Genomic DNA, 27,912 nt, shown 5'->3' with positions numbered 1-27,912 from the left:
TATGTCAATATGCAAGGTATACTAAGTTTAGTCCCAAGTTTGTAACGCTTAAAAATATTGATGCTAAGTAAAAAATTTTGGTATAGGTGTGCATAAAATCACCTAATTACTCCATTTCCGGTTGTCTGTCTGTCTGTCTATCGTCTGTCCGTCTGTCATCACGATTACTCAAAAACGAAAAGAGATATCAAGCTGAAAATTTTATAGCGTACTGAGGACGTAAAAAGTGAGGTCAAGTTCGTAAATGAGCAATATATGGCAATTGGGTCTTGGGTCCGTAGGATCCATCTTGTAAACCGTTAGAGATAGAACAAAAGTTTAAATGTAAAAAATATTCCTTATAAAAAAATAACCAACTTTTGTTTGAAACATTTTTTCGTAAATATCACTGTTTACCCGTGAGGGCGCAAATTAGGCGTAAATTATATAGTCTGTTATTATGGGAATATAAGTTATGTATGTGTGGCATGTATGTATGTGTAATGTGATAGAGTCATCAACACTGTCTATGCATGATATTTCAACAATTAACTCAGTCAATTGTTTGTTTTAACTTGTTCTTTGTAAATTGTGTCTCGAATCAACTTCTAAACACTTTTTTTTGTCTAAATTCAAAATATTAGATTCTAACACTTCAAATTAAATTTTAGGTGCTTTAGATTTATGTATAAGATTTTTTAAAAGCTGGTTTCAACTAACTTTTCTTATTCATAGATTTGGGAAAATGATGATCTACCAAATCAAATATGCCACGCTTGTTTTCTTCAATTACAAAATACCATCAATTTCAAACAGTTATGTGAAAGTTCAGACAATACATTTCGTCAAATTATTAAACAGAAGAATTTATCAAATAATCAAAATGATCTTGATAAAGTAAAAAAGGAAGAGATTGAAGATTCCTACCCCATCGATGATGATTTTCCAATAGAAGTCAAAGTAGAAGAAGATACTCCTGAAAATATAACAAACGAAAATACATCAAAAAATGAAAATACTTCGAAAATTGAAAAAATTAAAGTCGATCGCAATGAAATTGACTCCCATTCAAAAACCAAATCAAAATTGAATAGAATTAAAATACCAACTAAACCCGAAAAGAAGGAAGACAATGAAAATGTTGAAACCGCGCCCGGGTTTAAATGTGGCAAGTGTAAGAAAGAATTTCAAAAATTATGGGTAAGTATGTGACGGATGTTTGTTTAATTTAAGAGAACATAAATATTTCTAGTGCACGACTGGGGTTTTTTTCAGCAATTTGGTGAGGTTTCTCACGGTAAAACTGTTTTTTCGAGGTTTTTATAGCTTTGCTCATTTAAAAGTCATTTTCGTTTCATCTGTACTTAATTATAAATAATTTAAAATTCGAAACTCAATTCTAACGTTTAAAAGTGATCGATTCAGACAGCTGAATGTCATCCAGTCAGTTAGTTCAACGGCGACGTTTAGTAAAAAGGCTAAAATGTTAACTGGACGGCTAATTAAGCTAATTGGCTGCGACATATACATCTAAATTCTCTTCTACTCGATTTCATTTCAGTTTTAAAAACTTATACATAATGTATAAACACTTTGTAATATTTATTGCAATAAATTCTGTTGTAGGTATTGGGTAAACATATGCAAAATAAACACAAAGCTAAACCATTAAAATGTGATAAATGTGAAATAAAATTTTACCATCCATTACATTTACAAGGGCACAAGGAAATGGCACACGATCCAGTCAATCTTACATGTAATAAATGTAATAAATTATTTAAAAATATTTATAAATTAAAAGATCATAAATTAACACATTTACTTGAATCACTTTATTGCGAACGATGTGATAAAAAATTCAAAGATAAACAGGAACTAAAGAACCATAATCGAGACGAACATCCAGATATAGAAATTTATACAGCATGTCATATTTGTGGTAAATTAATACGGAAACGAAGACTAGCAGATCATTTAGTAACGCATCAAGAACGTAATAAAGTTACATGCAATATATGTTCAAAAACATTTGTGCGTAATTCATCGTTAACGGTTCATATTAAAGAAGTACACGAGAAAAAACGACCTCCACGTAATCATTTATGTAATATTTGTGGATTTGCAACCATAACAGCGAGTAAATTACGTAAGCATTTAGTGGTACATTCAAATGAGAAGCCTCATGCGTGTGATCGTTGTGATAAAGCGTATCGGCGTGCAGATCATTTAAAACAGCATATCGCACAGGCACATTTAAATATACGGAAGTATCAGTGTACATTTTGTACGCATGCTTTCTTTACAAAACGAAATCTAACGCATCATGTACGACGGCATACCGGTGAAAAACCACATAAATGTGAAGTGTGTGGTAAAGGATTTGTACAAAAAGATGCAATGAAAACTCACATGAAAATACATACTTCAAAAGAAAATATAATACAAAGTTGATTATTTAGATAATAATTATGTAATATGTACTAAAGTGAAAAAATAAACTTAAAGGATTTTTATTGTAATTCTTTTGATAATAAAAAAATTAATGGATTAAATGTACAGGACAGGGTAGCGCAAAATTTATGCACATATTCAAAATTGAAATAACTTTTTACAATAGGGTATTCCACTATTTTTGAAAAAGTACTTCAAAATGTTGATTTTGCTAATAAAAAGCCACCAAAAATTTATTTCGGAAAAATACACACACTTTCTTGCCAAAAACTTAAATTAAATTTTAAACTGTCAAAAACGCGGGCATCCAATTTGATGACGTAATATGGGTATCACTATACGAAATAACACAAATAATTTTGACAGATATATTCATAGATATCTGATTATAATAAATATAAATACTTATTATCTATGGATATGTTATACCCAGATGTCTACACTGAACTAATTGATGGTCTATGACTCATACCGCTATGACATCACAGCAGGGCATACCCGCGTTTTAGGTCACGTGATATACAGTTTAAAAATTACGATTTTTAATATTAATATTTTAAAAGAAAAAAGTGCTTTTATGAAATCAGAATAATTAAGTATATTTTTACATAAATTTTAACTTTTTTCAAATTTCTTGATTTATTTTTGACTAACGACAATATCCTATTTGTGTATTTATTAAGTTCGGACACTCTTAATGAGAAACCTATTAGAAAACTAGTTATATTCATATTTTATTATTAATAAATGTCTATAATATAATATTGTTTTGTATACGTATTACACCTCTTAAAATAACAAATTAAATTATTAAAGTTTTTATAAATATAAATTCATTATATTTATTTGTAGTATTCAGATGATCGATTCATTTAAATTGCTACACCTCAAAAATATCTCTATACAGTTCTTGAGGCCTGTTTTATATATAATACCCTATTAATTTTAATATTTTGACAAATTCTTGCGTATAGCGATTCCAATTCCAATATAATGGGGTTAATCTATCGGATTTTGATAGTCAATTCCATAATCATAATAATATTGATTTTGATAATCAATAGCCTTGTCTCAAAAATTTGGGACAATAGAATCATAACAACCATGGACACTATATAACAACCTTAAAGCGTAAGCGTAGGAGATTCCAATTTTAAATGTGTGCATGACTTTTACACCGCTTTATAAATGCATCCCTAATTTATTTACATGTTAGACACATTTTCTCATAAATTTCTTGGGACTACTCGTGTCATCCGCAAACAATGTAAGATGAAATAACAAAATCATATTTAGTTAAAAAAATTATGTGTATTTATTTTTTATGAAATTGCTTGAAAAAAAATTTCAGTTGTTGGTATTGCTTCGATAATGGAATTTCGAAAATAGTTTCTTCAAAGGCCCATCTGTGCTTTTTAGTAAATGTCGAAGATACTCATTTCTTAATATTTTATTTGAAATAAAAATATCATTTTCGCGTTGGGCTTAATAAATGTTACATTTTATACATAGATGAAAAAATATAATTGAATATCGATTGTGGTTTTCTCCGAAATCTACATAATTTGGCGACTTTATTTAGAAATTTACGAATATGATTTCTTTCTGTTAACTTAAAAAATATTCTAATTAACCGCTGACCACCGATCGTTTCATAAGAACGGACTCCATCAATACCTTAATTTTAAGGTAATTTTTGAAATGTTTGAAGCAATGGAAACATGTGTAATGACTGATTTCGAAAATGTTTGTCGTATTTGTATGAAATTCGACGAAACATTTCTATCTATCACTACATTTAAAATAATTGATATGATAATAGCATGTGCTTCTGTACAGGTAATGAGTATAGTATAATTAATTATATACCGGGTGTTATTAGAAAAACGATTTCCCAATAAATATGATTTTAATTTACAGATCTGGGAAAATGATGATTTACCAAAACAAATATGCCACGCTTGTTTTCTACAATTACAAAATACCATTAATTTCAAACAATTATGTGAAAACTCAGACAATGCATTTCGACAAATTATTGAGCAGAATAAAATTAATAACGAAAATGATTTTGCCAACGTAAAAGATGAAGAATTTGAAGATTATGATCATGATTATTCTCTAATAGATATTAAAGAAGAAGAAATCGATCGCATTGAAGAGGAATCCAAAAAATCAGAACAAGACAATATGTTAGAAATAAAAAATATAGAAAAACTGGAATCGAATAAAATGCAAATAGGAACTACTTCCGAAGAGGAAAGTGATACATGCGAAGATATCAATGGCGATGACAATGTCACAAAAACGTTTATTTGTGAGAAGTGTAATAAAGAATTTAAAAGATTATGGGTAAGTGTTTATTTCTAGACATACATGATAGAACTGTATTCGCCATAATAATGAAACATAGTTTGGAGTTAAGGTATTTTTGCTGTTACAGTTATTTGTAATAATAACATGTACTAATTCTGTTGTAAATACAATAGTATTTACAGGACCCAAATACCAGATGGCATTCGTTCCCGCATACACGTTCTTCTCTTCTATCTTATACTCATTGGTTACGAATAAATATCATTCAGGCCGTTAGTTGAACGGTGGCATTTAGTAAAAAGTCTAAGATGTTAACTGAACGGCTAATTAAGCTATTTGGCTGCAGCATATACATCTTAACTCTTTTCACTCGGTCTCTCAGTTTGAACAACTTATACATAATGCTTAAACATTTTGTGATATTTAATGCATTAAATTCTGTTGTAGGTATTGGGTGTACATATGAATCGTATACACAAAGCCAAAGCGTTAAAGTGTAATCAATGTAAAATAAAATTTTACCATCCATTACATTTAAAAGAGCATAAGGAATTAACTCACAATAAATTGAATCATACTTGTAATAAATGTGGAATAGTTTGTCTAAATATTTATAGATTAAAATATCATAAATGCGAAGATATCAAAGGCGATGACACAAAAAATGTCACAAAAACGTTTATTTGTGAGAAGTGTAATACAAAATTTAAAAGATTATGGGTAAGTGTTTATTTCTAGACATACATGATAGAACTGTATTCGCCATAATGAAGAAACATGGTTTGGAGTTAATTTTTACTGTTACAATTATTTGTAATAATAACATGTACTAATTCTGTTGTAAATACAATAGTATTTGCAGGACCCAAATACCAGATGGCATTGGTGCCCGCATAAACATTCTACCCTTCTATCCTATACTCATTGGTTACGAATAAATATCATTCAGGCCGTTAGCTGAACGGTGGCATTTAGTAAAAATTCTAAGATGTAAACTGAACGGCTAATTAAGCTAATTGGCTGCAGCATATACATCTTAACTCTTTTCACTCGGTCTCTAAGTTTGAACAACTTATATATAATGCTTAAACATTTTGTGATATTTAATGCATTAAATTCTGTTGTAGGTATTGGGTGTACATATGCATCGTATACACAAAGTCAAAGCGTTAAAGTGTAATCAATGTAAATTAAAATTTTACCATCCATTACATTTAAAAGAGCATCAGGAATTAACTCACAATAAATTGAATCATACTTGTAATAAATGTGGAATAGTTTGTCTAAATATTTATAGATTAAAATATCATAAATGCGAAGATATCAAAGGCGATGACAATGTCACAAAAACGTTTATTTGTGAGAAGTGTAATAAAGAATTTAAAAGATTATGGGTAAGTGTTATTTTCTAGACATACATAATAGAACTGTATTCGCCATAATAATGAAACATGGTTTGTAGTTAAGGTATTTTTGCTGTTACAATTATTTGTAATAATAACATGTACTAATTCTGTTGTAAATACAATAGTATTTACAGGACCCAAATACCAGATGGCATTCGTGCCCGCATACACGTTCTTCTCTTCTATCTTATACTCATTGGTTACGAATAAATATCATTCAGGCCGTTAGCTGAACGGTGGCATTTAGTCATAGATGTTAACTGAACGGCTAATTAAGCTAATTGGCTGCAGCATATACATCTTAACTCTTTTCACTCGGTCTCTAAGTTTGAACAACTTATATATAATGCTTAAACATTTTGTGATATTTAATGCATTAAATTCTGTTGTAGGTATTGGGTGTACATATGCATCGTATACACAAAGCCAATGCGTTAAAGTGTAATCAATGTAACTTAAAATTTTACCATCCATTACATTTAAAAGAGCATCAGGAATTAACTCACAATAAATTGAATCATACTTGTAATAAATGTGGAATAGTTTGTTTAAATATTTATAAATTAAAATATCATAAATGTAAACGAAATTCATTAAAATTATTACAATGCCCACGATGCGACAAATCATTCGAAGATAAACGAGATCTAAAATGTCATATTAAAGAAGTACATAAACGTACAGAATTGTATGTAGCATGACATATTTGTGGTAAATAAGTATTGAAAAAAAATATAAAAATTCATTTGGTGATTCATAATGAACGTGAAAAAATTAAATGCGAAATATGTTCAAAAACATTCTTACTTCAGCTATCGTTATCCAATCATATTAAATATGTACATGAGAATCAACAACCAGCACGTAATCATTTATGTAATATTTGTGGATATGCAACCAGATCACCTAGTGAATTACGTAAGCATTTAATGGTACATTCAAGTGAGAAGACTTGTGTGTGTGATCGTTGTGATAAGGCTTATCGGCGTGAAGATTATTTAAAAGGGCATATCGCAAAGGCACATTTAAATATACGGTAGTATCAGTGTACGTTTTGTACGCATGCTTTTTTTACACAGAGAACTCTATCACATCATGTACGAAGGCATACCGGTGAAAAACCACATAAACGTGAAGTATGTGGTATAGAGTTTATACAAAAAATTGCAATGAAAACTCATATGAAAATACATACTTCAAAAGAAAATCTAATACAAAGTTGATTATTTAGATAATAATTATGTAATATGTACTAAAGTGAAAAAATAAACTTAAAGGACTTCTATTGTAATTCTTTTGATAATAAAAAAATTAATGGATTAAATGTACAGGACAGGGTAGCGCAAAATTTATGCACATATTCAAAATTGAAATAACTTTTTACAATGGGGTATTCCACTATTTTTGAAAAAGTACTTCAAAATGTTGATTTTGCTAATCAAAAGCCACCAAAAATTTATTTCGGAAAAATACACACGCTTTCTTGCCAAAAACTTAAATTAAATTTTAAACCTTTTGTAAACTGTCAAAAACGCGGGCATTCAATTTGATGACGTAGTATAGGTATCACTATACGTAATAACACAAATAAATTTGACAGATATATTCATAGACATCTGATTATAATAAATATAAATACTTATTATCTATGTATATATTATACCCGGCTGTCTACACTGAACTAACTGATGGTCTATGACTCATACCGCTATGACATCACAGCAGGGCATACCCGCGTTTTAAGTCACGTGATTTGCAGTTTAAAAATTACGATTTTTAATTTTAATTGATTCCCCAACAACCATTGAAATGGATAAGTTATTATCAAAACTAATAGATGGCCCTACACGAGTATAACGTGTAGAGCCACCTGGAGAAAGGCACCTTCAGAGAACGAAAATAGTAAAAATTTTACAGGGAGTTGCAATCTGTTTTAAATTAAAAACAATAATATGTGCTCTACATTGTTTTCTTTGGTTACGATCTCTGCTTTTATTGAACGGATTGAGGCGAATAAAAAAAGAATTGATTTTTATGTATTATCGTATTGATTTTGCCTGCTATCAAACTTTTTCTAGGGTTTTTTTTACTATATAAATGATTTTGGAAAGTTTTCCATTAAAAAGCATTTTCTTCATAACAACGTCCATACACTATATAACAACCTTAAAGCATAAGCCTAGGAGATTCCAATTTTAAATGTGTGCATAACTTTTAAACCGCTTTATAAATGCATCCCTAATTTATTTACATGTTAGACACATTTTCTCATAAATTTCTTGGGACTACTCGTGTCATCCGCAAACAATGTAAGATGAAATAACAAAATCATATTTAATTTAAAAAATTATGTGTATTTATTTTTTATGAAATTGCTTGAAAGAAAATTTCAGTTATTGGTGTTGCTTCGATAATGGAATTTCGAAAATAGTTTCTTCAAAGGTCCATTTGTGCTTTTTAGTAAATGTCGAAGATACTCATTTCTTAATATTTTATTTGAAATAAAAATATCATTTTCGCGTTGGGTTTAATAAATGCTACATTTTATACATAAATGTAGAAATATAATTGAATATCGATTGTGGTTTTCCCCGAAATTTACATAATTTGGCGACTTTATTTAGAAATTTACGAATATGATTTCCTTCTGTTAACTTAAAAAATATTCAATTTAACCGCTGACCACCGATCGTTTCTTAAGAACGAACTCCATTAATACCTTAATTTTAAGGTAATTTGTGAAATGTTGGAAGCAATGGAAACATGTATAATGTCTGATTTCGAAAATGTTTGCCGTATTTGTATGAAATTCGACGAAACATTTCTATCTATCACTACATTTAAAATAATTGATATGATAATAGCATGTGCTTCTGTACAGGTAATGAGTATAGTATAATTAATTATATACCGGGTGTTATTAGAAAAACGATTTCCCAATAAATATGATTTTAATTTACAGATCTGGGAAAATGATGATTTACCAAATCAAATATGCCACGCTTGTTTTCTACAATTACAAAATACCATTAATTTCAAACAATTATGTGAAAACTCAGACCATGCATTTCGACAAATTATTGAGCAGAATAAAATTAATAACGAAAATGATTTTGCCAACGTAAAAGATGAAGAATTTGAAGATTATGCTCATGATTATTCTCTAATAGATATTAAAGAAGAAGAAATCGACCGCATTGGAGAGGAGTCCAAAAAATCAGAACAAGACAATGTGTTAGAAATTAAAAATATAGAAAAACCGCAATCGAATAAAATGCAAATAGGAACTAAATCCGAAGAGGAAAGTGATACATGCGAAGATATCAAAGGCGATGACAATGTCACAAAAACGTTTATTTGTGAGAAGTGTAATAAAGAATTTAAAAGATTATGGGTAAGTGTTTATTTCTAGACATACATGATAGAACTGTATTCGCCATAATGAAGAAACATGGTTTGGAGTTAAGGTATTTTTACTGTTACAATTATTTGTAATAATAACATGTACTAATTCTGTAGTAAATACTGTAGTATATACAGGACCCAAATACCAGATGGCATTCGTGCCCGCATACACGTTCTTCTCTTCTATCTTATACTCATTGGTTACGAATAAATATCATTCAGGCCGTTAGCTGAACGGTGACATTTAGTAAAAAGTCTATGATGTTAACTGAACGGCTAATTAAGCTATTTGGCTGCAGCATATACATCTTAACTCGGTCTCTCAGTTTGAACAACTTATACATAATGCTTAAACATTTTGTGATATTTAATGCATTAAATTCTGTTGTAGGTATTGGGTGTACATATGCATCGTATACACAAAGTCAAAGCGTTAAAGTGTAATCAATGTAAATTAAAATTTTACCATCCATTACATTTAAAAGAGCATCGGGAGTTAACTCACAATAAATTGAATCATACTTGTAATAAATGTGGAATAGTTTGTTTAAATATTTATAAATTAAAAAATCATAAATGTAAACGAAATTCATTAAAATTATTACAATGTCCACGATGCGACAAATCATTCGAAGATAAGCGAGAGCTTAAATATCATAATAAAGAAGTACATAAACATGTAGACATGAAAGTAACATGTCATATTTGTGGTAAATTGGTACTAAAAGAAAATATAAAAATTCATTTGGTGATTCATAAAAAACGTGATAAATTTACGTGCGATAAATGTTCAAAAACATTTTTTAGTCAGCAAACGTTAACCGCTCATATTAAAATAGTACATGAAAATAAACGACCTCCACGTAATCATTTATGTAATATTTGTGGATATGCAACCAGATCACCTAGTGAATTACGTAAGCATTTAATGGTACATTCAAGTGAGAAGCCTTATGTGTGTGATCGTTGTGATAAGGCGTATCGGCGTGAAGATTATTTAAAAGGGCATATCGCAAAGGCACATTTAAATATACGGAAGTATCAGTGTACGTTTTGTACGCATGCTTTTTTTACACAGAGAACTCTAACGCATCATGTACGAAGGCATACCGGTGAAAAACCACATAAATGTGAAGTATGTGGTAAAGGATTTATACAAAAAGTTGCAATGAAAACTCATATGAAAATACATACTTCAAAAGAAAATCTAATACAAAGTTGATTATTTAGATAATAATTATGTAATATGTACTAAGGTGAAAAAATAAATTCAAAGGGCATTTATTGCCCTTTTGATATTAAAAAAACAAACAAAAAATTGATGAATAAAATGTGGATGTGTGAATTGATGGAAATAATTTTATTATTTTTAATATTTTTACTTCAAATTCTTGTGTACCCTATAAATACACCCCTAATTTTTTTTACATATTAGACAAATTCCTAATTTTCCTAGGATAAAATTGGGGAAACAATTCGTTCCATCCCCAAACTGTGTAAGATTAAATAGTTATCATATTTAGTTTAAAAATCATAAGTATTAATTTTTTATGAAATTTCTTGAAAGAAAATTCAGCTATTTGTGTTGCATCGATTATCAAATTTCGTAAATAATTTCTTCAGTGATCCATCGATGCTTTTTAATAGATGTCGAAGATATTTATTCCTTAATATATAAATTTCATTTTCGAGTTTGCCTTAATAAAGGATACATTTATATCTGAAGACTGTTGTCTCGCTATATGGGCATATCGATAGAAAATTCTAAATTTGTTTTGTAATTCTAAAATTGACCGTCTCTAGCTCGGGATAAATTCAATTTAAGTTCGGATAATTAATCTATATATATAAAAAGAGAGTGTTTGTTTGTATGTCCCCGATTTTCCCTAAAACTAACCATTGACCTTAGGTAGGGGATTATGTCATTGGGTAGCCCTTAGGCTCCCATTGTGAATAAGGGAGTTTGGTGGGGGTGGAATTAAAAATGATCTAGGAATTCATAGAAAATAGATTTAAAAAATAGTTCTAATAGTACAATAGGCCCCACTGTCAATAGTACAATTTTCACTAGATGGCGCTACTGGCGCAAATGTCTTTCGATTTTTCTCGAACATTCTGGAATGTTCCATGGATTTCTATCGAATTTTCTAGAATTTTCTCGAACATTCTGGAATGTTCTATGGATTTCTATCGAATTTTCTAGAACTTTCTCGAATATTCTCGAATGTTGTATGGATTATTATTGAATTTTATCAAACTTTCTCGAACAATCTGGAATGTTCCATGGGTTTCTGTCGAATTTTCTAGAATTTTCTCGAACATTCTGGAATGTTCTATGGATTTCTATCGAATTTTCTAGAATTTTCTCGAACATTCTGGAATGTTCTATGGATTTCTATCGAATTTTCTAGAACTTTCTCGAATATTCTGGAATGTTCCATGGGTTTCTATCGATCTTTTCCGTACACACAGAGAGTGTAGACATAATATTGAGATCGGCCAAAAAAATCTTACTGTTCCGTACACACAGAGAGAATTAAAAAAAAAGTCTTTCATTTAACAATTTTGATATTTAAATGTGCAAAAACAACCCAGCGAAGCGGGTTTAACAGCTAGTATATAGCATAAGCATAGGAGAGGTTACGTGTTATAAAAAAATAATTTCTGATCTGACTTAAAAAAAAAAAATATTGACCATTTCATTCTTGAGATATAATTACTCAAAGTTATTTAAATTTATTGTTAAACAGAAACAATTATATTTAGAGTAAAGTGGTTGAAGAGAGATGTATTTTATCATACAGATTTTAATACGATAATACCTACAGAATTATGGCCACGAGAATACTTCGCGTTTGTACATGAGAGTTAAAAAGAATACTTTATTTGATTATGATGTATGTATGCTAAGCATGTGTATACATACATACTATTGCTGTTGATATAGTACAGAATATTTTTATAACATTGTACGGAGACTAACACCTTAATGGAGGAATATAATTGAATATCAACTGTGGTATTCTCAGAAACTTACATAACTTGCTTATTTTAAATAGAAATTTACCAATTTGATTTCTTTCTCTGAATAATATAAAAAACATTCAAATTAGCCGTGGACCGCCGATTGTTCATTGAAACGAATTCTATAAATATCATAATTTTGAGTTAATTAGTGAAATGTTGGAAAAATGGAAACATGTGTAATGTCTGATTTCGAAAAAGTATGCCGAATTTGTATGAAATTCGACAAAACATTTCTATCCATTATTTCATTTAATATAATTGATATGATAATAGCATGTGCTTCTGTACAGGTAATGAGTAAATAATTAATTATATACCGGGTGTTAATAAAAAAACGATTTCCTTTTAATTTACAGATTTGGGAAAATGATGATTTACCAAATCAAATATGCCACGCTTGTTTTCTTCAATTACAAAATACTATAAATTTCAAACAGTTATGTGAAAATTCAGACCATGCATTTCGTCAAATTATTGAGCAGAATAAAATTAACAATGAAAATGATTTTATCAACATAAAAAATGAAGAAATTGAAGAGTATGCTCGTAATTTTTCTCCATTAGATATTAAAGACGAAGAAATCGCTCACAATGAAGAGGAGTCCAAAAAATCAGAACAAAACAATGCGTTAGAAATTAAAAATATAGAAAAACCGGAATCGAATAAAATACAAATACAAACTAAATCCGAAGAAGAAAGTGATACATGTGAAGATATTGAAGACGATGACAATACCACGGAAAAGTTTTCTTGTGAGAAGTGTAATAGAGAATTTAAAAAGTTATGGGTAAGTGTTTATTCCTAGCCATACATAATTGAGCTGTTTTCGCCATAATGAAGAAACATGGTTTGGAATTGAGATATTTTTACTGTAGGTACAATAATTTGTCACAATTATTTAAAGCCAATTTTTGAAATGGCATCTCTATCAAAATAGCTCTGCATTATCATGTATGTTTGCCCTTGTTGCCAAATTCCTTTACTAACACATTATAAACACAAATAACGAACACTTATAGCAATCTGGAAACAGACAGGGACAAACATATGTGAGGACATAGAAACTATTTGGTCAATTACAAAATTATTATTTGTTTGTTTGACAGAAGCTTGCAAAAAAACTTTCTCATTTCATGTGCACTTAATTATAAATAAATTAAGGTACAAAACTCAACTCTAACGTTTAAAAGTGCACGATTCAGACGACTGAATGTCAATCAGGCCGTTAGTTGAACGGCAACGTTTTGTAAACGTTCTTCTACTCGGTTTCATTCCAGTTTTAACATATTATACTTAATGTTTAAACATTTTGTGATATTTAAATTCCAGTTTTAACATATTATACTTAATGTTTAAACATTTTGTGATATTTAATAAATTAACTTCTGTTGAAGGTATTGGGTAAACATATGCATCGTATACACAAAGTCAAAGCGTTAAAGTGTAATCAATGTAAATTAAAATTTTACCATCCATTACATTTAAAAGAGCATCAGGAATTAACTCACAATAAATTGAATCATACTTGTAATAAATGTGGAATTGTTTGTTTAAATATTTATAAATTAAAAAATCATGAATGTAAATCAAATTCATCAAAATTATTACAATGTCCACGATGCGACAAATCATTCGATGATAAGCGAGAGCTTAAATATCATAATAAAGAAGTACATAAACATGTAGAAATGAAAGTAACATGTTATATTTGTGGTAAATTGGTGCTAAAAGCAAGTATAATAAAACATATGAAAAATATTCATAAAAAACGTGATAAAATTACGTGCGATAAATGTTCAAAAACATTTATTAGTCAGAAAACGTTAGCCGCTCATATTAAAGTAGTACATGAGAAGGAACAACCAGCACGTAACCATTTATGCAATATTTGTGGATATGCAACCACAGCACCGAGTCAATTACGTAAGCATTTAATGGTACATTCAAGTGAGAAGCCTCATGCGTGTGATCGTTGCGATAAGGCTTATCGGCGTGAAGATGACTTAAAAGGGCATATCGCGAGAGCACATTTAAATATACGGAAGTACCAGTGTACGCTTTGTACACTTGCTTTTTTTACAAAAATAAATCTAACGCATCATGTACGAAGGCATACCGGTGAAAAACCACATAAATGTGAAGTATGTGGTAAAGGATTTATACAAAAAGTTGCAATGAAAAGTCATATGAAAATACATAACTTAAAAGAAAATCTAATTCAAAGTTGATAATTTAGATGATAGTTATATCATATGTACTAGGGTGGAAAAAATAGTCTCTAACGACATGTATTATAATTCTTTTGATAATAAAGAAAATTAATGGATTAAATATACGGCATATTTAAAATTAAAATAATTTTCTACAATTAATTTTAATAATTTGTGCATGATTTTTACCCCACCCTATAAATCCCCATCCGTAAACTCGGTTTAATATTAAATTACAATCATATTTAGTTTAAAATACATGCCCAGTTTTCGGAAAACGTGACAGAATCCGTTAATCTGTCATTAGATTCGTAATCGGCGACCAAAAATATCTCCTAGATAACAGTTTGGACGATAATTAGTTTACAGTTTTTGTGCCAAAAAGTGGAAAATCATGTCAAAAATGGTACGGTTTTTGGGATACGTGACAGAATTCGTATAATCTGACTTCGGATTCGTATTCAGCGACCAAAAATACCAACTAGATGACAACTTTAAGTAAAAACAAGCATTTCAAAAAAATTTGGACTAAATATACCCCTCGCTGGGATCCCTATGTCCCCTTATGATTAGGTTAAGTTGTCTGAATGTTCCTTAGGATATTATAAACATATTACAAAAATTCTCATTAAAATGGGTACTTTTTTCCCACTTTCGACACTTTTCTGGCTTATTCATTGTATTATTCTGTTAAATTAAAAATAGAAAACGTTCAAATTGCCGTTGACTAACGATCGTTCATAGAAACGAACTCCATTAATATCTTAATTTTAAGATAATTTGTGAAATGTTGGAAAAATGGAAACATGTGTAATGTCTGATTTCGAAAAAGTTTGTCGTATTTGTATGAAATTTGATAAAACATTACTATCAATTACTTCATTTAAAATAATTGATATGATAATAGCATGTGCTTCTGTACAAGTAAGGAGTATAGTAAATAATTAATTATATACCGGGTGTTATTAGAAAAACGAATTTCCAATAAATCTGATTTTAATTTACAGATCTGGGAAAATGATGATTTACCAAATCAAATATGCCACGCTTGTTTTTTACAATTACAAAATACCATTAATTTTAAACAATTATGTGAAAACTCAGACAATGCATTTCGTCAAATTATCCAGCAGAATAAAATCAATTTATCGAATAAAGTAAAAGATGAAGAGTTAGAAGACTATGCTCAAGATAATTCTCCATTAGATATTAAAGAAGAAGATGATATTTCTGAGAATGTCACAAATGAAAATATTTTGGAAAATGAAAAAAATAAAATCGGTCACAATGATGGGGAGTCTAAAAAATTAGAACAAAAGAATGTGTTAGAAATTAAAAATAAAGAAAAACTAGAATCGAATAAAATGCAAATGGGAACTAAATCCGAAGAAGAAAGTGATACATGTGAAGATATTAAAAACGATGACAATGTCACGGAAACGTTTTCTTGTGAGAAGTGTAATAGAGAATTTAAAAAATTATGGGTAAGTGTTTATTTCTAGACATACATAATAGAACTGGATTCGCCATTATAATGAAGAAACATGGTTTGGAGTTGTGAAATTTCGGGTCAAAGATTTTACGATTTTTGAAATACGTGACAGAATTTTTGTAATCTGACATCATATTCGTATTCAGCGAACAAAAAAACCTATTGGATGACAATTTTTAGCCAATATCAGCATTTCAAAAAAATTTGCACTGCATATGCCTCCTTATGACTAGGTTAAGTTGGCTGAATGTTCTTTGGAGTCCTGTTTACACGTTACAAAAAGTTTCATTAAAATTGGTGCTGTTTCTTCTTTCCTTATGCTCTCCGGCTTATTAGTTGTACTATAATTTCTTTACCTCATTGGCATTTTCGGAGGGTAGAATCGTTTTTATTTCGAGTATCGTCTTATTTATTTCAATAACTCAATGTATTTTTTAATAATTTGAACGATCTTTAAAATGTTTAAACAATTTGTATTTAGACCTTTGGCTCATTTTCAGATTATATAAAATTGTCTGACCTTTATATTTTAGGTATTGGGCAAACATATGCATCGTAAACACAAAGCCAAGGTACTAAAATGTAATAAATGTGAATTAGAATTTTACCATCCATTACATTTAAAGAAGCACGACGAATTAATTCATAATAAGATAGAAAAACATGTAGCATGTCATATTTGCGGGAGATCAGTACTGAAAAATAGCCTTAAAAAACATTTATTAACTCACAAAGACCGTGATAAACTTACATGCGAATTCTGTCCAAAAACATTCGTACATCAGGCATCGTTAAAAATTCATATTAAACAAGTCCATGAGAATCAAATACCTGAACGTAAACATTTATGTAATGTTTGTGGTCATGCGTCACGAACATCGAATGGATTACGTAGACATTTGTTAATCCATTCAAATGAAAGACCGTACGCGTGCGAACATTGTGATAAAACATATCGACGTCCAGACCATTTAAGGGATCATGTATCGCACGTACATTTAAACGAACAAAAGTTTCAATTCACATGCGAATTTTGTTCAAAAACTTTCATGCATCAGAAATCGTTAAAAAATCATATTAAATTAGTACATGAGAATCAATTACCAGAACGTAAGCATTTATGTAATATTTGTGGACATGCGGCACGTTCCGCACATGCATTACGTAAGCATTTAGTGATACATTCCAACGAACGACCGTACGCGTGTGATCATTGTGATAAAACGTATCGGCGTGCAGATCATTTAAAACAACATATCTCACACGCTCATTTAAATCAACGAAAGTTTCAGTGTACATTTTGTTCACAAGCTTTTCATGCAAAAAGAACTTTAGTGCATCATGTACGACGTCATACCGGTGAAAAACCACATAAATGTGAAGTGTGTGGTAAAGGATTTGTGCAAAAAGTTGCATTGCAAATTCATTCGAAAATACATACAAACTCAAAAGAAAATCTTTCGCAAAACTAGGTTTAGATGAGGTATTTAATGGTGAATGACATATGACTTAAGTATTATGTAATTATGATATTACATAATAGAGATGTCGCTGCCAACTAGATTAATTAATCGTTCAAATAACATCGTATCCTGTTTACTAACGGACACCGTTAAATTAGCGGCCTGAATGATATTTAGCCATTCAATCAAACAATTAGGCAATTGACTTGGTTTAGAAAAAGGCTAGGCTTTTAATTGAATGGCTAATTGACAAGTTGAATGCGACAGAACTATTACGTACAAATTACATTTTTTTTTAAATTCATTGGAATATGAAAGAAATTGTAATATCTTTGTAATTTAAAAGCCATTACATGAAAATAAAAACATGAAATATCAGAGATATTATGTTGAATTTTAGATATATCCCAACCGATAACTTTCCTGTAGTAATAAACCGGGCGATTTGTTAACAAAAAAAAAAAATAGAATGGTTGTATACAGAAGAATGTATCCTCAGCTATACAAAAGATATCTTCGTTTATAAATTAAAAATATATGTAGAAATACGTTTGGTCCTTAACTGATGGTCCAAAACAGGCATGAAAAATGATTTTTCATGAGCGGTATTTCATTATCGTAAATTCTACATTTTTAACGATTTTTTGGATTGTAATGAGAAATCTATCAATCTAATCAATGTTAGTTTAACTATATGGATTTTATATTCTATTAAAAAATTCAAATATATGAGAAGCAACAGTCAGCAAGTGTGAAGTTTATCCTCTTTTCGAAATTTATTTTTCGCAGATTATTCTAAACAAATCTCACTTATGCTGCTAAGTATAGCTATATGCCAAGCAATTGCACTGTTACCAGTCTACAACAATTTCGAGAATTTATGTTATTTTTCTGTTTATTAAAATCTAGAAAGAAACTTCCATTACGTCTGCCAAGATGGGATCGATTTAAATTGTTTTATCACTTAAAGTGAAGAACTCTCATTGGACGTGCAGCAAAGTAAAGTTGGTTTTTAAAAGATATGAAAGTTTGAAATTCCTATTTATCCAAAGAGGAAAATACCCTATACCCTAAAGTGACGTCATACGTAAGTATCGCCGTAGAGATTAAGGTTGGCTGATAAGTCCCCGGTCTGACACATAAATGGCGTCGCTAGTATTAAATGCATATTATTTTTATATAGTACCAACCTTCAAATGATTCGTGTCAAAATTTGACGTCTGTAAGTCAATTAGTTTGTGAGATAGAGCGTCTTTTGTGAAGCAACTTTTGTTATTGTGAAAAAAATGGAAAAAATGGAATTTCGTGTTTTGATAAAATACTGTTTTCTGAAGGGAAAAAATACAGAGTCCGGAAACTCATTATCAAGCCAAGTTTTTGCTTCCACTGTATTTTTTCCCTTCAGAAAACAGTATTTTATCAAAACACGAAATTCCTTTTTTTCCATTTTTTTCACAATAACAAAAGTTGCTTCACAAAAGACGCTCTATCTCACAAACTAATTGACTTACAGACGTCAAATTTTGACACGAATCATTTGAAGGTTGGTACTATATAAAAATAATATGCATTTAATACTAGCGACGCCATTTATGTGTCAGACCGGGGACTTATCAGCCAACCTATTACATGTAAAACTTTGTTTTGCTAAAAGAAGATGGGCAACGTTTGAATACAATCTTTGATTGCTTAAAACTTCTTCGTTTTTTAATCAATTTTAATTTCACTTTGAAATTTTGTCATGATGTCAAGTCTAGTTTTACATTTTTATGGGTAATATGGCCAATTCGATATCAGGATTATCCCTTATTGATTTAATAACATCCAAATAGATAGATCGGGTTAACATAAGTAGTAATCTCAATAATTGCTAAGTGGTGTCAAAAACTAAATAAAATAGTACATAAATTTTCTTCAATGTCTCGGTACCCCTCAATAACTTCATTCTAGCAATCATCATGGGCGTCTAAATTGTATGCAATTATGACCCATTGTTCAAATTTAGCGGATTATTTATGAAGAAATAGTATATTTCTTTAATTATTATTATCAATCTGAATTGCATACAAACATTATTTGGCTAACGATAAGTTCTGTTTTTTAATACGGGCATACCACTTTGACGTATAATCCACATTCTGCAACTTGCCGCTAGGACAACTGATCGTTGCAGTAATAGAAATGTCATATCATTTTGATCTACTTATGTTCGCCAAATATTATCAATTATTTTCTGTTTGAGATGCCCACAATAGAAAATAAGCTTTAATTTCTATTGATTTAAGCACAGAATTATTTTAATTTTGAATTAATCTATGTTTAAACTTAACAATCTACTTTCGTTAACAATTCATCAATTCTTAGTTAAAACGTAAACTGATTTGAAAAATGAATACATGTGTTGTGTCTGATTTCGAAAAAGTCTGTCGTATTTGTATGAAATTCGATAAAACATTCCTATCAATTACTTCATTTAAAATAATTGATATGATAATAGAGTGTGCTTCAGTACAGGTAATATAAACATTTCAAAGTAATTCATTGACAAAATATACATATAACATAGTATTACAGAGTGTTCAGGAAATGCCATGCAAAATTTCAGGGAATTTTTCTCTTTAGTAAATAAATTATGATGATTACTAAAGATGAAAATACGTGTATAAAAAATATTCAAAATATTCTGATTGAAGTTGTAATTAATTTATATCAAAGTTTTCTGCTATTAGATATAAGAAAGGTCTAATAAAACAGCTTATACTTTCTAAACTAATATAAAATTTATATTTAAAAAGTATTTGAGTTAATTACAATATACTAATAGTTTAATAATCTCAAAAAAATATTAATTTTGATTTCTAAATTATGCATAATCATTGTTATAAAAAATGTGTAATACATGTAAATAGAAGATTTAAAATTAATTTTTCCAATTATAGATTTGGGAAAATGATGATCTACCAAATCAAATATGTCAGTCTTGTTTTCTACAATTGCAAAATACCGTTAGTTTCAAACAATTATGTCAAAATTCAGACAATACATTTCGACAAATTATTAAACAAAATAAAATTAATTTATCGAATAATGAAAATAATCTTGATAACGTGAAGGATGAAGAATTTGATGAATATATTGATGATACTACTTTCATAGATATCAAAGAAGAAGATACTCATGAAAATATAAAAAATGAAAATATATTGGAAAATGTAACCATTAAAATTGCTAATAATGAAAATGATTCTGACAAATTTGAAACAAATAAATGTAAACCGGAACTGAATAAAATACAAATAGAAGCTAAATCTGAAGAGGAAAATGATATTTGTGAAGATATTCAAGATGACGAAGATGTCACAGAAACTTTTAATTGTGATAAGTGTAATAAAGAATTTAAAAAAGCGTGGGTAAGTATTTGGCGATCATACAAATATAAACCGTTTAAGCAATGATAGTCAACTCAGAACCTACAGTTTTAGAGTCAAAACTTAAAATAAATTCTATTAATTCTCTGTTTCTTATATTTCTATCAATAAGTAATGATGCAGTTCAAATATTTATATTCAATTTAGTTTATAGAGTATTTCAACAAGTAAATTTAGTGCTATTTAGAGGCTAAGCAGTGGTGTTGAGATGACCTTTCTCGTGCCAACGAGTCTGTTTCTTAGTTCTCTTTAACACCAGAGTGATCCGGCACCTTGATCAGCCTGACTGTGTTAGTCAGTGCCAGGCGGTTCAGTTTCTCGAAGCATTTATAGACTATACTCAATTGGAATCTTGACGTCTCAAGGGCGCGTATTATAATCTGAGATAATGCTGAAATGTAACTGCTTAGACTTAGATAAAATTATATTATTTCTGATAAATAAATTTATTTTAGATATTGAGTAAACATATGCATCTTGAACACAGGGCGAAGCCGTTAAAATGTGATAAATGTAAGTTAAAAAGTTATCATCCAATCCATTTAAAGAAGCATAAAGAATTGATGCACAATCCATTGAATCTGACATGCACTAAATGCAACAAAGTAGTAAAAAATATTTATAAATTAAAATATCATAAATGTAAACGAAATTCATTAAAATTATTACAATGTCCACGATGCGACAAATCATTCGAAGATAAACGAGATCTAAAATGTCATATTAAAGAAGCACATAAACGTACAGAATTGTATGTAGCATGCCATATTTGTGGTAAATCAGTATTGAAAAAAAATATAAAAATTCATTTGGTGATTCATAATGAACGTGAAAAAATTAAATGCGAAATATGTTCAAAAACATTCTTGCTTCAGCTATCATTATCCAATCATATTAAATATGTACATGAGAATCAACAACCAGCACGTAATCATTTATGTAATATTTGTGGACATGCAGCACGTTCAACGTCCGATTTACGTATGCATTTAACGTCTCATTCAAATGAAAGACCATATGCGTGTGATCAATGTGATAAAACGTATAAGATTGCAGATAATTTAAGAGATCATGTCAGACGTGTACATTTAAATCAACGGAAACATCAATGTAGATTTTGTCCACAAGCCTTTCATGAACGGAGAATTTTGGTGAATCATGAACGACGTCATACTGGTGAAAAACCACATAAATGTGAAGTGTGCGATAAAAGATTTATACAAAAAGTTGCATTGAGAGTTCATATGAAAACACATACAAACACAAGCGAGAATTTTATACAAAGCTAATTGTTTGTTTAGCTTTAGATGGTAGCATAAAATTAAGGTTGTTAAAGTGGAAGGGGGTCTCATTGTCCTTCTCACTTTGTCCCAAGTATATAGAACGACGTATCTGCTATCAACTTTAAATAAACAAATTTTAATTTGCATAAAAATATAATTAAATAGCCATTTTCTTCACAACAACCTTATAAAAACCAAGGCAGTATTAATAAAATTCGACGTTAAACTTAAACCAACCTTAACCCAAGACTTAATAAATATTCGTTGCGAACAGAACCGAAATATTTATAAGTTCAAAGCCTATTTTTTATATAAGTAAAATAGGCAAATTTTTAATTTTCTTTATTTATACTCAATTAAAATTATGTTTAATTACTAGTATATTATTTTAATTGGATTTGTAAGAATATTTTCAAACGTTTGTATATTTAATTGTAATTATTACACGTGGATGAATATCAATAAAATTTCTTGTAAATTTAAATATTTTTGTAAATACTACGTTTTTTATTTTTACACCATAAATATAGATTTCCTATACACCATTGATGTTCCGAATATCCGTATCCGTTAATGGTTTACCAAGTTTTTGGCCAAAAAAAAGAAAATTTTTGGATTATTTGGAGAAAATCAAAAGTCTTTGCTCTAAAAATTTCATAAATAAAATGTTCTGGCACATGCTTAATCAGCTAAGTAAATGAAAAGTTCAGAATCAGGGGAATTTTATCTGTTGCTTACCCTTGGCCCGCTTTAGTCTGACCATAGGAAACTTATTCCCAGAACTTTCACCATCAATAAAAAATCCTTACTTCGTCTAAAATGAAGAATTTTTGCACAAACATATTATCCATTTGTGTAACCAATAAAAGATTAAACGGCCTCAAATTCTTAAAAATGCTTGAGCCCCATTTAGGAAATTTCTAACAGTCTTGGGAGTTTTGAAGTAATTTATGAATAGTACACTTTTCAAGACCAAAATAAATCCACTAGGTAATTAACTTCTAATAGAAGTTCACCAAATTGTTCCTAAATTATAGATTAAATTTACTCGCAGGTGAGAGACATTACGACTTTGTGATTTCAAAAATAATTTCTTAAAGAAGTCTCACACAAATCTGAATGTTTCTTAACCCCCTAATTTTGACTTAATACCTGAAATCTTTTAAAAATGGATATATGTGAAATGGAGGATTTTGATAAAGTTTGTCGTATTTGTATGAAATTGGAAAAAACATTGCTATCAATTACTTCATTTAAAATAATTGATATGATAATAGCGTGTGCTTCTGTACAGGTAACATTAAAAAATATAATACAAAAACATAACACCGTGTTCGTTTGATGGGACTAATAACACGGTGGTACAGAGTGTTTAGAAAACGCTACACAAAATTTCAGTATAATGAAACTTTATAAATGGTTATTAGCACCCTCTCGGGAAAAAACCGAAACTTCCAAAAAAAAAAAAAATGTTTGACAAATTTTGTTATCATCCCTTGTGGGTATTTGCTATCTTCTCGATAGAAAGCGTCTAAGAAAGGGTAGGTTAGGTTAAGTGAGGTTATATTGGCTGTCCACGAAGGACACACTTAGACTATAGAGCCCATTGTGATACCATATGTGTTTTACCATTTACCACCTTTCAGCTGATAATTTTATTTATCAGCTCCTCAATTTCAGAGGCTGAGTGCACCTCCTTCATGCATATACCATGCATTACACCAGCCCATCACAACTATTAATTAAATTAATTCTTGTTGCGAACGGCGGGAATCGAACCCGCTACCCAAAGCATACCGAGGACGGAATTGGTTATGCCTTAACCAACTGAGCTAATAGGGCGACTAAGAAAGGGTTAAGAGACCTAGTGTGTCCAAAGAATCAAGGTTGTTAAACATAGACGGGTCACGGTTAGAAGTTAATACATACGTATAAAAAAAATTAATCCATCTAAAAAGACGGTTTTTTATTTAATTTTCTTACTCATAGATTTGGGAAAACGATGATCTACCAAATCAAATATGTAACGCTTGTTTTCTTCAATTACAAAATACCATTAATTTTAAACAATTATGTGAAAATTCAGACAATACTTTTCGTCAAATTATTAAACAGAGTAAAATTAATTTATCAAATAACCAAATTGATTTTAATAACATAAAAAATGAAGAAATCGAAGATTACACTGATGATACTACTTTCGTGGATATCAAAGAAGAAAGCGAAGACGAAGATATACAGGAAAATATAAAAAATGAAAATAATTTAGGAGACAATGAAGATGATTTAAAAAAATTAGAACCAAATAATATAATAAAAAAAAGAAAAAAATCTAAAGTGAAATTGAATAAAATGAAAATACAAACTAAATCTGAAAATGGTACCAATGAAGATATTAGAAATGATGAAAATGAGGTAGAAACATTTATTTGTCAGAAGTGTGATAAAGAATTTAAAAAAGTATGGGTAAGTATGTGACATTATTTCCAAAATAGCATACTAAGCGAGTCTTCTCTGCAGTTGTCCTTATTAATATTTTGCTCAGTCGGAGTGGATAGTTCAAAAACTGCCATAGAAAGCAAATCTCTTATAAACAAATCAGTTAATTTGTTTAAACAATTGCAAAATACGTGAGATGTAATAACAAAAAAAAAAAAAAACTGAACAAAACGGCGCTTGTTAATTTTTTACCCCTCATTTGTTTAAAACAATTTAACGGTCAAAGATATAAAAGGTCGCAACTAGTGCTAAACGACGCTTTGTGTTAAAATCTTAATTTCCTGGCTCTTTTCTTTTTTGGCCCGATGCACTGTTTTCTTTAAAAAATCGAAAAGGATCGAAACAATGAAAATAGCCGCTAAAAAACATAATTTTTAATAATGGGGCCCAGGGTTCACAATTTTTTGTATGTCACCATCGTATTTAGCGCATTTTTTTATATAAAAATAGTCAAATAGTCAATAAACTGACCTCTTTAATTTTCTGACGGAAATCGATAATTTTGACTTCTAATAGACTCGAAAGAACACGATACCCAGCTATGTTGAATATTAGAAAAGTTGTTTTTGTGTTTTTTATTCAATTATTTTGTTATTTGAAGATTGTTCTTAAAGAATCAATTTTTTTTTATTAGTTAACGTTGTTAGTCACAACCTTGAAAACAAACCCTCAAATCTCTAGTCGTCCTGAATTGGCTATAAAATTCTACGCCTGATCCTAGATCAATTTTTAGTTCAAAATATACAAAGTATTTAAACAATCATCTCTGTTAGTAATGTCATTTTTAATAGATAAATTTATTTTAGGTATTGGGCCAACATATGCAACGTAAACACAGAGCGAAACCCTTAAAATGTAGCGAATGTAAATTAAAATGTTATCATCCATTACATTTAAAGCAGCACCAGGAAGTAGCCCACAATCCATTGAATCACACTTGTAGTACATGTAATAAAGTATTCACAAATATTTATAACTTAAAATACCATAAATGTAAACATTTATCACCGAAACTTCATTGTCGAAGATGTGACAAATCATTCCAAGATAAACGAGAATTAAAATGTCATAATAAGGAAAAACATGCCATGGAAATGTATGTAGCATGTCATATTTGTGGTAAATCAATAACGAAAAAGAGTCTTAACAATCATTTGGCAACTCATGAAGAACGTGATAAACGGACATGCATCGTATGTTCAAAAACATTTATACGTGAGGACACGTTAGCAAGACACATTAAACTAATACACGAGGATAAAATACGTGAACGAAATTTTTTATGCAACATTTGTGGGCATGCGTCACGTTTTGCGGCTGATTTACGTAAACATTTAAGAACTCATTCAACCGAACGACCGTTTGCCTGTAAACATTGTGATAAAACGTATCGGTCTGAAGATAATTTAAAAGAACATATCTCATGCGCCCATTTAGATGAACGAAAGTTTCAGTGTAGGTTTTGTCCACAAGCGTTTAATCATAAGAAAACTTTAGTGCATCATGAACGACGTCATACCGGTGAAAAACCACATAAATGTGAAGTGTGTGGTAAAAGATTTATACAAAAAATAGCATTACAAATTCATTCAAAAACACACATAAACTCAAGCGAGAATTTTATGCGAAACTCAATTTAAATTGAGGAAAATTGTATATATTTAAACTAAACGTGTAAATCACAGACTTACTTATATTAAATATAGACTCTCTAATACAGCCCTTCTATTGAATATTTAAATGTCTGTGTTCAGCAGAAAAAAGGACGATCGATCTCTCAGCAAATTTAGCACTCGTTATTGATAAATGGTAGATAATCAGATGGTCTAAATTGGAACTACTAAAAAAGCGGTCCACTTCCTGTTTAGTAGTACAATTTTTTTTAACCATTTGGCGGGATTTATGTGATTTGAATTTGAATATTTTTATTGACCTTAAAAATGGTAAATACAAGTATTGCCATCTGGCAGTCGAAATTGTAACTACTGAATTCGGGTGTACTTCTTATTTTAATTAGTACGAATTATTACCGCCAGTTGGCGAGTTGCAACTTCCAGTTATCAATATATTTTTTGTGTTAAAAAAGAGATAGATAATGTCCGCGAGTGGTAAATTTGCAGAGAGAGTGCGACGGCAAAAATCAAAATATGTCATAAAAGTCTGTAGTTTACATAAAAATAAAAATTATTGTAAAACGCAAAAAGACAAGAGTTTGGATTTTATGAATGTGAACTCCCAATTTATTTTACATGGAAATTTCTCAAAAATTTATCTCAAACAAATCAATAAGTCTCCTTAAAATTGGGAATCCATTGTACTATGTTATCCGAAAACTACGATGTGCAAGATTTAATAAACAATTATATATAATTTAAAAAGCGTACTTTGTTTTTAATTTATGTTATAAAATATACTAACATTCCTGGGATTTTTTTACCAACAAAATCTTAACGTAGCTATTCAAAAGGTCTGTCTGATTGTGAGTTAGAACTGACCCTTTTGAAGGGACTCGTACAAGGAAAATGGTAGATCTTCTAAAATATACAAATCCACGTCATGATGTTTGTGGTCATTTAATGAGGAGTGCGACCACTCTTTTTTTCGTATATTTGGTAGGTATGAGAATAAATTGCAATGTATTTTTCAACTTCCTTAGCTAAGGTGGGGGGGGGGGGGTATGAAAAGCTATCATTTTTTAATCCACTACTTAACCAATTTTAAAAATTCGTTTGCCTGTAAAATGCCTATGAAGTGGATATTTAAAATTTTTAACAGTAATTTTAGGTACTTGACTACTTGTACGAGGTAATACTGTAATAGTTTAAAAAACTCACCCAGTATATTAACATCAATTATTTAACTCTTCAATTTCGAGTTAATAGGTTAAATGTTTAAGAAATGGATACACTCGAAGTTACTGATTTTGAGAAAGTTTGTCGTATTTGTATG

General features: G+C 29.6%; 5 protein-coding genes across 6 annotated transcripts in view; all 5 read left to right on the top strand.

Annotated features, from left to right (window-relative positions):
• Positions 1-2,567, top strand: part of LOC123290981 (zinc finger protein OZF-like) — a 30,418-nt gene extending 27,851 nt beyond the window's left edge. The window contains exons 2-3 of one of the 2 annotated variants that reach the window (XM_044871391.1): positions 715-1,179; positions 1,606-2,473. In XM_044871391.1, coding sequence (XP_044727326.1) covers positions 715-1,179; positions 1,606-2,433 — 1,293 coding nt within the window. In that variant the 3' untranslated portion in view covers positions 2,434-2,473. Of the gene's footprint in view, positions 1-714; positions 1,180-1,605 lie in introns of both variants that reach the window. The other variant, XM_044871390.1, reaches the window with a different exon arrangement.
• A 1,515-nt stretch (positions 2,568-4,082) lies between these two features.
• On the top strand, positions 4,083-7,195 carry LOC123294716 (zinc finger protein 510-like). The gene is made up of 5 exons (XM_044875841.1): positions 4,083-4,272; positions 4,354-4,785; positions 5,877-6,143; positions 6,548-6,721; positions 6,968-7,195. Exons 1-5 carry the CDS (start codon positions 4,135-4,137, stop codon positions 7,193-7,195), a joined length of 1,239 nt encoding a protein of 412 aa, XP_044731776.1. The 5' UTR covers positions 4,083-4,134.
• Positions 7,196-8,844: 1,649 nt separating this feature from the next.
• Positions 8,845-26,808, top strand: LOC123290989 (gastrula zinc finger protein XlCGF57.1-like). The gene is made up of 3 exons (XM_044871402.1): positions 8,845-9,036; positions 9,118-9,549; positions 25,770-26,808. Exons 1-3 carry the CDS (start codon positions 8,899-8,901, stop codon positions 26,601-26,603), a joined length of 1,404 nt encoding a protein of 467 aa, XP_044727337.1. The 5' UTR covers positions 8,845-8,898; the 3' UTR covers positions 26,604-26,808.
• LOC123290991 (zinc finger protein OZF-like) lies at positions 12,537-14,921 on the top strand. The gene is made up of 3 exons (XM_044871404.1): positions 12,537-12,877; positions 12,944-13,375; positions 13,983-14,921. Exons 1-3 carry the CDS (start codon positions 12,752-12,754, stop codon positions 14,814-14,816), a joined length of 1,392 nt encoding a protein of 463 aa, XP_044727339.1. The 5' UTR covers positions 12,537-12,751; the 3' UTR covers positions 14,817-14,921.
• Positions 15,540-18,025, top strand: LOC123290968 (zinc finger protein 91-like). The gene is made up of 3 exons (XM_044871374.1): positions 15,540-15,722; positions 15,806-16,282; positions 16,824-18,025. The coding sequence occupies exons 1-3, from the start codon at positions 15,597-15,599 to the stop codon at positions 17,760-17,762; spliced, it is 1,542 nt and encodes a 513-aa protein (XP_044727309.1). The 5' UTR covers positions 15,540-15,596; the 3' UTR covers positions 17,763-18,025.
• Positions 26,809-27,912: the final 1,104 nt, after the last annotated feature.

The sequence above is a fragment of the Chrysoperla carnea genome, chromosome 1 (assembly GCF_905475395.1).
Source record: "Chrysoperla carnea chromosome 1, inChrCarn1.1, whole genome shotgun sequence".
NCBI classification, from domain to species: Eukaryota; Metazoa; Arthropoda; class Insecta; order Neuroptera; family Chrysopidae; genus Chrysoperla; species Chrysoperla carnea.
The sequence above is the reverse complement of the archived record's forward strand: the minus strand, read 5'-3'. Positions and strand labels throughout refer to the sequence as shown.